Consider the following 16,206-nt stretch of genomic DNA (forward strand, 5'->3'; position numbering starts at 1 on the left):
TAACAATGTAATTTTTTGTTTATCTCTTTTTCTTGATCTCCTCATAGATGATGTCTCTAGAGATTATACACTATGTACCCAAAACATTGGCAAATAAATGCATTCGTATATTTACATACTACGTAGCTGCAGTAAAATGTATTTTCCATCCACTGTTAGAGCCCATTACGACTCAACCCTTTTAGGCGATTTCGGTTAAAAGTAACTAACGATGGATAGCGACCCGCATGGCCCTACGAAAATCATAATGGCAATAGCAATAAAATAAATGCATATGTGAGTAAATTTATGTAATAAGATAAAATCAATATTAAACCTTAATATCCGGTTCCCGTGAGGGTTAATCAGAGATGATAAAACGCCCTTTTACCCTATAGTTCATACAAACCTCGCTTCTATAACATTTAAACATTATATTTTGTACGCGAACTGATTATTAATACTAACATAAATATAAAAATTTCTTTGCCATCGTTTTCTTGTCCGCGCACGTTTCCATATGGCACTAGGTCGGTACTCCAATGTTCATACTTGTTTAGATAAGTACTAAAATATGAAATATTTAATATAATAGGCACTGCACTGTTTAAATTCCAGAGATAAAATAAAAACAAATATGTCAGCGGTGTGAAGTGACATCTGTGGTTATCTGTTTTCGTCGAAAAATGTCCGTCTCCGCAAGCATGGGCCCGTCGGGCTTTACGGAAGACGCCAAATATTTCTCACAAATCTGCAATGACGGACGCTGTAAAATATGGGACACAGAGACAAACGTCCTCAAGCAAGAATTCACCCCAGACTTGCATCTCAGCGCTCCTCTATCGTGTCTTTATTGGATACAACTCGACGGCGGGACGGTGAGCTAAACACGTTTTATTTTAAATGATAATAGATAATGGCTTCATGCAAAGCTGCGATCATTCCAAATTCCGTAAAGCAATATCTCGTTATTATTTTCCGAAAGTTTCGGCGGTTGTTTTGCATGTTTTTGGAACTTATTGTCAATATTTTGGTTTGTAAACTTAACCCAACTTTTAAAAACTTTTCCATTGAATTCCCCTCATAATCTCTGTTAATACAATGAATTAGCCTTGGAAATAATGACTTCTCCTGTCCGAATGTGAAGCTGATATGTACTACTAAATTTCGAATAAGCAAACATTGCAAACACGTAATTAACTACCTGTCCAAGAGTTAAAAAATAATAACCAAGTAATAAAGGCAGAGATATTTTATAAAAATATATTTACCGATAGTAGAGAAGACCTGCGGGAGATGGTGACAAAGGTGTATAATGTGTTCAAGAGAAATGATTTGCTGATGGATGTGTTGCAAATCCAAAGTCATGGTTTTTTGGTTCCAAAGTTATGGTTTTTTAATGTCATGGTTTCATGTTTCCAAAGTCATGGTTTTTAAAGTCACGGTTTCATGGTTCCAAAGTCATGGTTTCGTGGTTCCAAAGTCATGGTTTCATGGTTCCAAAGTTATGGATTTTAAAAGTCATGGTTTCATACTTCCAAAGTCATGGTTTTTTAAAGTCATGGTTCCAAATTCATGGTTTTTTAAAGTCATGTTTTCATGGTTCCAAGGTTGTGGTTTTTTAAAGTCATGGTTTCATGGTAACAAAGTCATGGTTTCATGGTTCCAAAGTCATGGTTTTTTAAAGTCATGGTTTCATGGTTCCAAAGTTTTTTTTTTGAGGTCATGGTTTTAATGAGATGAATGTCGATCTGGGTGTAAAATAATAGTAAATTAAGAAGTTATGGAACAGATAGATGATTTCCTTTGGAAAGTATGTTTTCTAAGGATGGAAAGAGTGATAAAGATATAAAAAGGAGAGTGAATGCTGGGAACAGAGTGAATGGTGCACTGAAATCAGTTATAGCAAATAACAACATTTTCCCAACTCGATCCAAATAAATTGCCAATAATTCTCCAAACCTTATCCGAACCCCAATGGTGCATAGGGAACTGCATCATATAAACGCAGTATTATCTTGATCGTTAACACATGAAGTAAAGGTGATCAGCCCTCCGCTTCAGGTACCAGTCCAGGGTAATATTAAATAAATATTAGAGTGAAAAAATCACTTATATTTATTTAACCCCCCCTGGGAATCGAACCCGGGACCTCCAGAATGGTAGCCAAGCGTGCTGACCATTACATTACGGAGGCGGAAAAAATTGCCAATAATTAGGTTTATATTTATTTAAATATTATAGTATAAATATTAAATATTGTAATATAATATAAATATTATAATATAATATAAATATTATAATATAATATAAATATTATAATAAAAATATTAATATAATACTGAAATATTTCAGTCTAATCCAAAATGGAAGAGCAGAAAACGCAAATCGTCACGGCCGGACGAAGAGAACGAGCCGCGACAAATCACGCACTGTCTGGCGCTGGGATCCACCACGGGGAAGGTGTTGATCTACTCCCTAGCCCAGGCCAAGGTGGAGTCGGTCCTTGAGGATGCTGGCCCGACGCCGGGGGAGCAGGAGATCACCTGCATGGACTGGAGCCACCAGAGCGGGCTCTACACGTGCTCCGGGGATTCTACTATCAGGCAGTGGGGCGTTGCGGACGGCTCCGTCAAAACTAAATTCAGAATGTCCAAATTCGACAAGGATGTCCAGTCTGGAAAGACGACAGCGATTAAAGTACCTAACTATCAGGTAATTATTTCTTCTTTATTGTAACTGCAGACAGTTGGTAGAACTCCATATTGAATTGTTGGGTAATATATCCAACATAAAACAAGGTTTTTGTTGGATTGAATTCTACATTTATGTATGTATATCTTAATACGTGATGCGTTTCGTCTTCTTAGGTCATTTAAAATACTGACTATAGGTCAGTGTTTGATAATGTCCTAAGAAGACGAAACGCGTCACGTATTAATATATATATAAATAAATGTAGAATTCAATCCAACAAAAACCTTGTTTTATTTTGGATATATTACCCAACAATTATTTCTTCATTAATTGATTCGGCAGTCACTTTGTGGTGAAATCTATCCATTTTTAATTAATTACCTAAAAAGATCTGTTGCACAGTAAAAAGTTCAATAAGTGGCTTGATGTTTATTTTTAATACATTGTATTATATTTTTAAACTTTAAAAACGTCCTCCAGAAAAATCAAGTTTTTTGATTTAAGACGTTCTTGAAAGGAGTGAGCGATACATTCTAATTAAAAAAATATTCCAATCGGATTTGATATTGGCTTGCGACAAGCTCAAAGGAGCCCCATTTTGTATGGCCGTGGCCTGGTAAGCATGGAATTGGAGATCGAGTTAACGCTCAAAGAGACAAACCTATAAATAAGAAATAATCATTTTTAATTAATGTTTTACTTAGTAAATACCACTATTTCTTAAAATCTACTGTGACACGTGTTTCGATGCATTCCGCATCATTTTCATGCATACGATGCATACCGCGTTTGAAGAATCCCGCTTGGGAAAAATCCTTCAGACACATAGAATAGATCAGTATCCAATGAGATATTGTTCAACATAGCGGTAGCTCTTCCTACAGGCATAACCGTCGGCCGGTTAGTCCTGTGTATATTAATGTGAATGCTTAACAGACATACATAATATATCAAAGAAACAGTGAACAAATTAGAAGTATATTATGTACGTCTGTTTAGTTATAAAACAAACCCTGAAGAGTTATTAGTTGGTTTATAATAATAAAAGTGAGTGGATCAAAAAACAAAGTTATTTTATTTTTCCAAATAATACATATTAATTCCGACCTTGCATTGCAGTCGGCTGGGTCAGGCGGCGCGAGGCTGCTCATCACGGCGGCGTGCCGGATCCGCCTGTGGTGCCTGGACAGCAAGGCCGTGCTGCGCACGATGGTCGGGCACGCGGGGGACGTGTGCCACCTGGACGTGGTGGCCTTCTCGCAGACCGGGAGGTTTCACATCATCTCCGGATCCAAGTAAGATGATCATTTACAGTCGGTTGACCCTTTGGCCACCAAAATCCGATAATAATAATAATGATAATCTTGGATGATTTATATAGCGCCATTTTTGTAAAAAAAACTACCTCAAGGGCGCTTATACAGGTATGGATTATGATATGAAAATGATAATGAGAGAAAATTTAAAAAATATGTTAATGAAAAACGTCGTCAATCGGCTGAGTCTGAAGGCAGGAAAGTGGAGCCGCCGTATTGTTGCGCTTTCTTCTCGGTCTTCTTGGGCTGGAGCATGGTCAAGATGTTGGACAGGACGCCTCACTGTGTAATAGTAATGCCATCCTAAGAGGGTGTGTGTGTGTGTGAGATGTTGCTTCTAGTGGAGACATACATACAATGCAGAGAAAGAAGCCTTCTCATTCTTTTCTCGTCCTTCCAGATCAGACCGCCTCCTGAGCGTGTGGAACGTGGCGCTGGACCCCGCCGCGCCCGCCTCCCCTGAGAAGCTGAAGCGGCGGAAGTCGGGCGGCGCGGAGGCGGCCCCCGGCGCGGAGAGCAGCCCCGCGTGCCACTTCCTCATGGAGGACATGGCGCGGCAGGTGTGCGTGAGGGCCGCGGGCAGCGGCGGCACGGAGATCCGCCTCGCGGCCGTCACGAGACGGGGGGTCGTCCACTATTACGAGCACACACTGAACGGGTGAGGACTTTTGAAACACATATTTTGTTATAATTGATGAGAAGAGAGATATTATATTCGACGCACGATATGATTTTCTTATATCGTGCGTCGAAGAGAAAATCATCAATTTTCAGTTGTGCATGTTTTCGGAATGCCCAAAAAATGTACTATATCCCAGCAAAAGTGGCATATTTTGAACTTAATATTTACCCGCTACAGGGCAGAAAGTTATATTTTTGCTTTTCGAAGAAAAGAAAAGGTATTGTTTAATTATTTTTTTAAATATACTAAATATTTTTCAAACGGAGAAAAAACATTCAGGTTTTAGCTAAAAACATCTGTTGCACAGTAAAAAGTTTAATAAGTGGCTTGATATTTATTTTTAATACATTGTATTATATTTTTAAACTTTAAAAACATTCTCCTGATAAATCAAGTTATTTGATTTATGACGTTCTTGAAAGGAGTGAGCGAGTGCTGATCTTGAGGGTTTTTTGTTGTTGTATATAAGTGAAATATTAACTCAATATTTTGGATTTTTTCCATAGATGCCACAAAGAGGATATTCATTTTTAATACCTTTTATGATATTTATTTTAAAAATCTTTTATTATATTTTTAAACTTTAAAAACGATCTCCTTAAAAATGAAGTTTTTTTTATATATGACATTTTTGAAAAGAGTGATCGACATCTAGACACTTACTCTTGTATAATGTCTTTCGTTTTATTTTCAGATCGTCCCTGAAGCCCATAAAGCCAGATACGACTATCCAGGTGGTCAGTGAGGAGAAGAACCAAGTCAAGCTGGCTGCGGCCGTATGCGGCACGTTGCAGGGAGACTCTCTGCTGGTCGGCTACTCTTGCGGCCGGGGAATCAAATTTGAAAAAATCGTAAGCGACTTTATTCTTTATTTTGTATATTAAATATTGTATATTTTGTATAGTTTAGAGACTAGAAGGAATGTGTATTTGATTACGCATTTTTATTCATTGTTGCGCGGTATGATCGATAATCCTGAAATTATCGGGAACTTTGGTCTGTATGTTCCCGATAGTTACCTAAGACCGCGTCAGCATAGATTGTTTTACATTCCTATACACAGGACCAACCTGCCGATGGTTATGCCTGTAGGAAGAGCTACCGCTATGTTGAACAATATCACATTGCATATTAATCTGTTCCATGTGTCCGAAGGAGTTTTCCGAAGCGGGATTCTTCTATACCTTTATGTCTTCTTGCTTACTTTTAAAATATACACTTTGAATATTGTTTGTTATTTGTATATTAATTTTTTATTGTTGAATAAATTGAATTGAATTGAAAAGCATTGTTAAGTTTATGGTATGGTAATATAACACACTCCTTGTCATTCATCCTTGACTTTGTGTAATACCACTTTCTCTCTCTCTCTGGTCTCAATCCTGCGGATTGGTCTGCAGCAACGTATGACCTCTCCTTCGCCATTCTCGTCTATTTTCTAGCTCTCTTCAGCTCCTCATACGTGGAGCAGCCCATGTCTTGGTATAAGTCGCTTAGGTATTGGCGGCGTGGTCGTCCTCTGGCGTTTATTCCCTCGACCGTCCCCTCTATTACTTGGTGCAGGAAACCCTCTTGTCTCGGCACGTGGCCGATCCATTCGGCGCGACTTTTGGAGATAGTCGCGAGTGGGTGCTTCCTTTCTTTGATCAATCGTAGCACCTCGTCGTTGGAGATGTGGTTTCTCCAGGATATCCCGAACATTCTTCCATAGATCCACATCTCCAACGCATTCAGCTTATTCTTATCTCTTTCAGATAGGCACCATGTCTTCCTATTATTATTATCACTATCCATGTCTTTATTTAGATTTTATTTTATTCAATTTTATTCAACAACAAAAAATTATAAAAATCTTACAAACAATACTCAAGGCGTATATATTAAAAGTAAGCAAGAAGACTTAAAGGTGGAGAAGAATCCTGCTTCGGAAAACTCCTTCGGACACATGGAACAGATCAATATCCAATGTGATAATGTTCAACATAGCGGTAGCTCTTCCTACAGGCATAACCATCGGCAGGTTGGTCCTGTGTAAAGGAATGGGAAACAATCTATGCCGACGCTGTCTTAGGTAACTATCGGGAACATGCAGACCGATGCTCCGGATAATTTCAGGATTATCCATCATACCGCGCAACAATGGATAAACATGCCTCATCAAATACACATTCCTTCTACTCTCTAAGCCATTGTAGCCAAGCATACCCTGGAGAAACTCGGTAGCTTATACTATAGTATTTTAGGAAAATGGCGCTTTGCAAATTATTCAAAATATTTTTGTTATTATTATCAATTGTGTCCGACCCATCATGACGTATGGGATTGAAAGTAGAGCGTACACCATTGCCACAAAAAACGCGCTAAGAGTGTCAGAAATGAAGACTCTAAGGAGCATATCGGGCAAGAGTCTACGAGATAGAATAAGAAACGCTAGGATCAGGGAAATATGCGAGATGCAAGATGTCGTAAGGTGGGGAAAGGCAACGAAGGAGACAATGGTATGCGCGTGTGAGGAGAATGGAACCATCCAGACTCCCCCACATCGCACTGTACGGCCAACCCATGGTAGACGACACCAAAGAGATGGATCGATAGCCGGGAATCGACATCGCAGGAGGCTAATCCCTATTAAAAACAGACCACAAGGCCTATACCAAGAAAACGATTATTAACCTTTCCGGGAGTACAAAAATTGATGTCTGACTTTTTCTGGGGAGTGGGTTCTTTTTACATGAAACAATTTTTTCTTCTTCATTAAATCGATGTATTATAAAGATAGGAGTTATGTTAAAATTATTTAATAAAAAAAAACACCCATACGAGTTATTTTTATATTTATATATAATTTAATTGGGAAAAAAATCAGAGAAAGACCGAGAAAAACATGGCACGATCAGGTATGCCAAATACTTGTAAGTGGTCAGGTTAGGAGTCGTAACAATCGGCGGGTATGTATGAGGAGATGCATGAACGTGGAAGACGAGTGGTGTGGCGTTCTATTCTCTCTGCCTACCCCTGCGGGGAACCGGCGTGATGGTTAGTTAGTTAGTTATCCACAGATGTCATTGCTATACAAGTTACATCATACTAACTGACAGACGGATTTCGACGTTCATTAACGTCCTTACTCCTTTAAGGAAAATTCACACTGACGTTCATTTACGTCCCTACTCCCGGACAGGTTAATAGTGTCATTGTACATTTCGGGCCGCATTGCAGCATTCATCGTCCAGGTTTTTAAATTGAATCTCTTTCCAGGTACCTGACACTACGGAGAAGACGCAAGTGCTCATCCGCACTCTCCAGGACAAGGAGTCCGGCAAGAAGGACCAGTCAAGGCGCCGGAACGAGGACATCACGGGCATCCGACGAGGAGTCGGAGGCGACGGAGTGGTGTACCTGCCTTCCGCTATCGGGGCGACAGAAGACCAGGACTCCCTCAAGAGACCCATCGGCTCCAAGAAGGTGAGCACCACACCGAGGCGTGGTCTAGGTGACGCCACCCGAGGCAGAAGGACCTAAAAACCAAGTTTTCAGGTGTTTCCCAGTATGTAAAAAAAACAAAATCCGTCTCCAAAGTGTAATTTTCTTAGAGTTATTTTCATATAATTTTTTTTACATAGTATGAAAAAATATAATAACTACATATTACATAATTTTTTTACATCTCATCAAAGATGAAGAAGAATATGGAAGTCTGGGCATTTACGGGGCTGACTGAATTCATGTGTGTGATGAGATGTGTGTGTGTGTGTGCTAGTTAAAAAGCTTCTTTTCATCTCACCAATAGATGTCTCTAGTGAAGTTCTAGTGATTCAAGAACAATGTTTCAAAATTGGTTCATATTTATAGAACTTTGAGTAGTGTGGTTGTCAATAATGGGTCGAATTGGTGAATGTTACATGTGTGTAAAGTGATCACTTAAACCAGTCTATGACGGTCGTCAGCCCCGTAAATGCCCAGACTTCCATATTCTTCTTCATCTTTGATGAGATGTCAAAAAATTACATAATAATTACAGTGAAACCCCTATTTTACATTTTTCAAGGGACCGAAAAAAAAAAACTTAAATGGAGGGAAAATGTAAACGGGGGGTAGTGAAAAAAAACGTTTTAAATTTTATTTTTTACTGACAAAAAATGTAAAAACTTAATTGGAGGGAAAATGCAAATAGGGGGTATTTAAAAAAATGTACTATTTAAATTTTATTTTTTATTTATATTGAAAAAAATGTTTGAATTTATTTTTTTTATTGAAAATAATGTAAAAACTTGATTGGAGGAAAAATGCAAAACATTTTAAATGTTATTTCGTATTAATTATTGAAAAAAAAGTTTTATATTTTAGTTTTTATTGAAAAAAAATGTAAACACTTAATTGGAGGGAAAATGCTAATAGGGGGTATTGAAAAAAATACAACATTAAAATTTTATTTTTTATTAATAAAATCATGTCATATACATGATTTTATTTTTTCAAAATCTCTTCCGAGTTTATCGTACTTGGATGTGGATATGTACATGCGTTTTGTCACCATTGGACCACATTCCATTGCACTTTTTTTAATCGAAACCCGATTTTTAATTATTGTAGCCAAAGTAGTGATTTGTAGCCCCAAATCATGCGCCGGCGAAACGCGTGAACCAACTTGTTTATCAACGTTTTCGAGAATGTTCATTTTCTCTCGCACTAACAAAGCTTTTCTTTGTTGGGACATTACTTGAGAAAATAATGTTAAAGGATTGTGATAAACTAATAAAAGAAATTTTAAAACTTAAAAACTGTGTGTAAATGATGATCGCGAATGATGTCAAAAAGAAAGAAGCATCACAAACCCTGTCAAAAACCGAATGACAGAACAAACGTCATAACATTCTAACGGTTAAAATTGAAAGATATCGACCAATCACAACGTCGCTCGCCGACCAATCGCGGCGGAAGTAATGTATCTACTGCGCAGACTCATTGTCAAGCGCGCGTAACTCGCATATTTGAAATATTTACGACGTAAATTGGGGGAAAAAAACGTAAAAACGGGTAATAAATGTATTGAAATATATCGGGACTGTAATAATAACACGCAATTGGCGGGAAAACTTTAAATCCGGGCACGTAAAATCCGGGTTTCACTGTATTATATATTTTTTTAATGGTCCATTTGTTAGTTTTTGGTGTGCCGCGGAGATCTAGAAAGAATTTTAGTGTGTCGTAGGTGAGAAAAGGTTGCGTAGCACTGACATAAAAGATGCAAAATCCCTTGACCTCATAATTATTTTTAAAAAAAAGATTTCGATACTCTAAAAAAATGTTGCGGACTTATCTAAATGACACGGTGTATTGCAGGTGGATGTCCCAATGGAGATGAGATTGGCCAACCTGAGTTTGGCCAAGTCGGGCGGCGCACAAGGCCCCACCAGCAACATGGCCCAGCTGCTGGTGCAGGCGCTTCATTCCAAGGACGCAAAGTAAGTGCAAGAGTCTTGCCTAAAGTATAAAAATCCTAGAGCGCACGACTATTAACCTAGCCGGCTCCAACAGGGGGATTGAAATCCCACTTATATGAATTTTGATTCCATAACTATAGTATTATAAAAGCTACTTCCTTACTTACTACTTACAACATTTTGAGTGTGTCCAAATACTTGTTCACAAAATCTGGATTATCTCCAATTACAGGAGTTATTTTCATATTATTTTTGACATCTTATCAAAGATGAAGAAAAATATGGAAGTCTGGGTATTTACGGGGCTGACGACCGTCATAGGCTGGTTTAAGTGATCACTTTACACACATGTAACATTCACCAATACTACCCATTATTGACAACCACACTACTCAAATTCTTGGAAGTTCTATATATATGAACCAATTTGGAAACTTGTTCTTGAATCACTAGAACTTCACTAGAGACATCTATTGGTGAGATGTAAAGAAGCTTTTTTACTAAGCAGAAACCCAGACTTCCATCTTTTTCTTCATCTTTGATGAGATGTCAAAAATAATATGAAAATAACTCCTGTAATTGGAGATTATCCAGATTTTGTGAACAAGTATTTGGACACACTCAAAATGTTGTAAATATATTATCTGGTCAAATTATAAGCTTAATAATAAAAATGAAAATGGTATTTTCTGGCGTTTCTCATGTGTGTGATTATAATCCAGGATTCGGACCTCACATACTAATATAAGAGTTTCTGCTTAGTAAAAAAGCTTCTTTACATCTCACCAATAGATGTCTCTAGTGAAGTTCTAGTGATTCAAGAACAAGGTTTCCAAATTGGTTCATATATATAGAACTTCCAAGAATTTGAGTGATGTGGTTGTCAATAATGGGTAGAATTGGTGAATGTTACACGTGTGTAAAGTGACCACTTAAACCAGCCTATGACGGTCGTCAGTCCCGTAAATGCCCTGACTTCCATATTTTTCTTCATTTTTGATGAGATGTCAAAAATAATACATACTACTTGTCCGCCTCCGTGGTGTAATGATTAGCGTGTTAGGGTTAATATGCAAAATATATGTCATGATTGTCCGCGTGTTGATTGATTGTGCCTCTTCGGATTCCAGACTCCTCCAGACTGTGTTTGCGTGCACGGATCCAGACACGGCCTTCCACACGCTCAACCGGCTGCCGCTGCAGTACCTGCCCGGCCTGCTGGAGCACCTCACCGCGCTGCTGGCCGGGAAGACCAGCCAGTGAGTCCCCCATCATCAAGCCTATTGACCCGTTGTTTACGGCGTGCACATATCAATGCGTTTCAGAAACCTTATGTGTGTTGGCTCCGTTAGCATATATTGTGCTTCACTCTCCACTGATGAGCGGCCATCTTTGAAGCGGTTATACCACTCATTTATCTGTGTGTTGCCCATTGCTTCGTCCCCAAACACTTTTTTTATTTTTCAGATAGTTTCCACTTAAGAATCTCCATGCTTTAACTCTTAGCACTCTGTAGGCCAGACATTCTGGCCCGTATGATTCTAGTAGGCAGCTCCGTGGGCCACAATGTCTGGCCCACAGCAGGTATAACTTTAATCACTGATTTCTCTATCACCCAAGTATATTCTACCAAAAATTATTTCGGATAAATGTGGTTTATCATCGCAACATATTAAATTAACCAACATTTCTTCAATAAAACTTTCCATTACTTAGATATAATCTAGGAAAAATATATTATCATTTTAGGTGATAGAATATTTGTCGTACGCTAATATTTTTTGGGACAGTCAGTCGTTATCCTTCATTTATGACGGCTCTCCAAGGATACTCCCACTTTTTGTGACCATATTTTTTCTTTTTGTGGAGCTATTATATTTCGAAATTTTGTGATATTAGTGCTAGTAGTTAAAATAGCAGAAATCGCATTTTATGTGTTTATAATATATATTTTATAGTTAATCCGCCATGGAAAACGATGAAAGTTACACTAAGTTCAGTTATAAAAACGAATGGTCATACGAATTGCCAAACAGAGTGTCCCAAAATTTTTTTTTTTTTTTTTAAACCCTTATCCGCACCCCAATGGTGCATAGGGCACTGCGTAATACAAACGCAGTGTTATCTTGATCGTTAACCATGAAGGAAAGGTGATCAGCCCTCCGCTTCAAGTACCAGTCCAGGGTAATATCGAATAAATAGTACAGTGAAAAAAATCACTTATATTTATTTTACCCCCCTGGGAATCGAACCCGGGACCTCCAGAACGGTGGCCGAGCGTGCTGACCATTACACTACGGAGGCGAACAAAATTAGGGAACCAAAATATGTATTTTAATGGTAGAAAAACGTCGCATTTTTTTGACCAGAGTAGCTGATCAGTTATGAGAAAAAATGGTCAGAGTGGAAAAGGTTAAACAAAATCTGATGTAGTAACATTGTTCAACTTTTTCTGTTATAATTAAAATCCGACGACAATAGCGTACACATGCTCACTCTTCAACGGCGTGGCAGCGACTGAGTGGCGCTGTGGTCGTGAATTAAATTTGCATGAGCTCTAGGTAAACACATCGCTCGCTCCTTTCAAGAACGTCATAAATAAAAAAACTTGATTTTTCAGGAGAACGTTTTTAAAGTTTAAAAATATAATACAATGTATTTAAAAATAAGTATCAAGCCACTTATTGAACTTTTTACTGTGTAACAGATCTTTTTAGGTAAAATCTGAAGGTTTTTTCTCCATTTCAAAAATATTTAGTATATTTCAAAAAAAAATTAGCAATAGCTTTTCTTCAAAATGCAGAAACAATACTTTCTGCCCTGCAGCGGGTAAATATTGAGTTGAAAATATGCCTCTTTTGCTGGGATATAGAATATTTTCTGGGCATTCCAAGGTCACAACCCTCAGTAATGAGGAATAAGACGGAGAAGAAATACTAAAATGATTGTAGTGATTTTAAAACAAAGTTACATTTTAATTATAAAATGGAAAATCACAAAGTTAGCGCTTCAAATATAAAAAGTAATATTTGTGTCCTTTGCAGCTGCAAGTCTGCGTGCGTGTGGGCGGCGGCGCTCTGCCAGGCGCGCGGGGCCGCCCTGCTGCAGCTGTCGGGCGCGGCGGGCCCGCTGCTGGCGGCCGTGCGCGCGCGCGCCCCGGCACTGCCCCCCCTGCTGGCCCTGCGCGCGCGCCTCGCCATGCTCGCCCCGCGCACCGCCCCGCCCCAGGACGACGCCCCCGCCCTGCACTACAGAGGTGAGACACGCCTCTACTATGTATATAATTATTATTGTTGAATATTTATAATGCGATAACTTTAATATTTTTTTGGTTTTAATTAGCTTTGTATTTTTTTTAACATAAAAAAAAAATGGAAAAAAGGTTACATATCCCTGATTAGATGAGAAATACGACAATACTTCAAGTGTCTGAATTTTTGTTTACAGCTCTGGGTTTGTTCACATTCTTTAAACCCTTATCCGCACCCCAATGGTGCATAGGGCACTGCGTTATATAAACGCAGTATTATCATGATCTTTTACACATGAAGGAAAGGTGATCAGCCCTCCGCTTCAGGTACCAGTCCAGGGTAATATTGAATAAATATTACAGTGAAAAAATCGGCTCCGTAGTGGAATATTACCATGGGCTGGTACCTGAAGCGGAGGGCTGATCACCCTTCCTTCATGTGTAAACGATCGAGATAACAATGCGTTTATATGACACAGTGCCCTATGCACCATTGGGGTGTGGATAAGGGTTTTATTATTATTATTATTTAATTTGTTGAAATGCGCTCCCTCAGACGAATGTGTGGAAAATCATTGTATGACAGAATTAAAAACGACGATGTAAGAAAGGAATGTAAGGCTGAACGAGGAATAATTGATAAGATTAGAAAGAGCTCTTTGCGGTGGTATGGACATGTGGAGCGAATGGATAGCGAGAGAATGACTAAGAAAATATATGTGGCGAATGTGAGAGGGAAAACAGAACGTGGACGACCGAAAAAGACTTGGCACGATCAGATCAATCAGAACCTAAAATCTGGCGGTGTCAAAAGTCTGCGTAATCGGAGGGCATGTATGACTAGATGTATGGATGTGAAGGAGGCGAGGAGTGTATGTCAGGACAGAAGAGTGTGGCGTTCCATCCTCTCTGCCTACCCCTGCGGTGAAACGGCGTGATGGTAGTAGTAGTAGTATTATTTAATTTTGAATGGTTATTCAACATCTTTTTACAAACACCTGTAGATTAAGTGTAAATAATAGTTTTTATTAGTGTAATATAATCTAACTAAAGAAAAAAAATCTTGATTGATTTTGAATGCTAATTCAACATTATTTTTACAGACACGTCATCAGAGGACGAAGCTGACGACGACATGGAAGAAGCCCTAATGAATAACGCCAACGATGATTCAGCATCCTGGAACGAAGACGATGACCTAGAAAATGACGACGCGCAATCCTCCAAGGAATCAGACCAGGAGATGAGTGAATAAGACGACATTGCGATTTTGTAATTATGTTTGTAACTATTATTAAATATTTTATTTAAAAATTTCTTTTATTTATTTATTTCATCATGTGCTATTTTAAATTTACGATAATGTGTCCTCGCTGGGTTTTCCTGTGCCTAGGGCACATTCAACAAATTTTGTTTTAGTCCGCCCCTGTAGTGTAGTGTAGGTCAGCATGCTCGGCTACCGTACTAGAGGTCCCAGGTTCGATTTTCGAAACTCTTTTTCTCCATTTTCAATTTCAGTTTTACTTAGTAAATACCACTATTTCTTAAAATCTACTGTGTTTCGATGCATTCCGCATCATTTTCAAACACCGAAAATGATGCGGAATGCATCGAAACACGTGTCACAGTATATTTTACCATTTAATACCACTAATTTTTAAAATTACTGTGACACGTGTTTCGATGCATTCCGCATCATCTTCAAACACCGAAAATGATGCGGAATGCATCGAAACACGTGTCACAGTATATTTTACCATTTAATACCACTAATTTTTAAAATTACTGTGACACGTGTTTCGATGCATTCCGCATCATTTTCAAACACCGAAAATGATGCGGAACGCATCGAAACACGTGTCAGTAGATTTTAAGAAATAGTTGTATTCACTAAGTAAAACTTAAATTAAAAATGGAGAGATTTTATTATACCACAAAGTGACTCCCGAATCAATTAATGAAATTCTTTTTTCATTAATTGATTCGGCAGTCACTTTGCGGTAAAATCTATCCATTTTTAATTAATGTACTACTTAGTAAATAAAAAGTGGTATTTTCTAAGTAATACATTAATTTAAAGAAAAAATCTTTTTCTCCAGTTTAAGTTAATAAATAAATAAAACATCTGTAATGTTTTCATTCATGTTTTATTAAAAATAATTTGTTATCATATAAATTAAGTGCTCTTATATAATGACAAAATCAGTAGAAACAATTTTAACAAATGATAAATAATTGGATTCAAAATTAACACATTCTTGTATAAATATATATATACCTCATAATAAATTATATATAAAAAATCTTAAAATTATAAGTACCAGTTTTTTTAATATTTTATTTTTATAAAGTAAAGTACGTGAATTGTGCAGAAAATTGTATTTGTTGAAATTAAAGCTATTTCAACCCTTCCCTTACGGTGCTAAAAACTTCCGCGTGCAACGGTGATATGTATTTTGTACACCATATGAAAATGTGATTTAAAAACGGGAAATATTCTTAAATGTTGCTTTTATTACCAAGAATTAACAGTAAATATGGGAGTCGAACACTGCAATACATCGTTCCGAACATTTTTAATTTGTTGCCGACGGATGTTAGAGGTCAAAATAAAATATGGAACAAAGGCAAAATAAAGGAATGGGTAAATGATCAGTAGTGTAATGTCCGCCTCAATAGTGTAATGGTCAGCACGCTCGGCTACCATTCTGGAGGTCCCGGGTTCGATTCCCAGGGGGGGTCAAATAAATATAAGTGATTTTTTTCACTCTAATATTTATTCAATATCACCCTGAACTGGTACCTGAAGCGGAAGGCCGATCACCTTTCCTTCATATG

At 37.9% G+C, this 16,206-nt stretch overlaps 1 protein-coding gene across 1 annotated transcript; it reads left to right on the forward strand.

Moving 5' to 3' along the window:
- The first annotated feature begins 657 nt into the window (after positions 1-657).
- On the forward strand, positions 658-14,682 carry LOC148301352 (WD repeat-containing protein 43). The gene is made up of 10 exons (XM_088273399.1): positions 658-857; positions 2,335-2,694; positions 3,796-3,971; positions 4,393-4,650; positions 5,369-5,525; positions 7,933-8,139; positions 10,018-10,139; positions 11,249-11,377; positions 13,163-13,374; positions 14,472-14,682. Exons 1-10 carry the CDS (start codon positions 666-668, stop codon positions 14,621-14,623), a joined length of 1,965 nt encoding a protein of 654 aa, XP_088129525.1. The 5' UTR covers positions 658-665; the 3' UTR covers positions 14,624-14,682.
- Positions 14,683-16,206: the final 1,524 nt, after the last annotated feature.

The sequence above is a fragment of the Brachycentrus maculatus genome, unplaced genomic scaffold (genome assembly GCF_059751285.1).
Source record: "Brachycentrus maculatus isolate JH-2025_06_01 unplaced genomic scaffold, ASM5975128v1 h1tg000572l, whole genome shotgun sequence".
In the NCBI taxonomy this organism is placed as follows: Eukaryota; Metazoa; Arthropoda; class Insecta; order Trichoptera; family Brachycentridae; genus Brachycentrus; species Brachycentrus maculatus.

Excerpts from the sequence above, each read along its gene's own strand:
- LOC148301352 (XM_088273399.1), top strand. The coding sequence starts at position 666 with ATGTCCGTCTCCGCAAGCATGGGCCCGTCGGGCTTTACGGAAGACGCC. Across the intron at positions 3,972-4,392 it reads CACATCATCTCCGGATCCAA|ATCAGACCGCCTCCTGAGCG; the intron begins GTAAGATGATCA and ends TCGTCCTTCCAG. Across the intron at positions 10,140-11,248 it reads CTTCATTCCAAGGACGCAAA|ACTCCTCCAGACTGTGTTTG; the intron begins GTAAGTGCAAGA and ends TTCGGATTCCAG.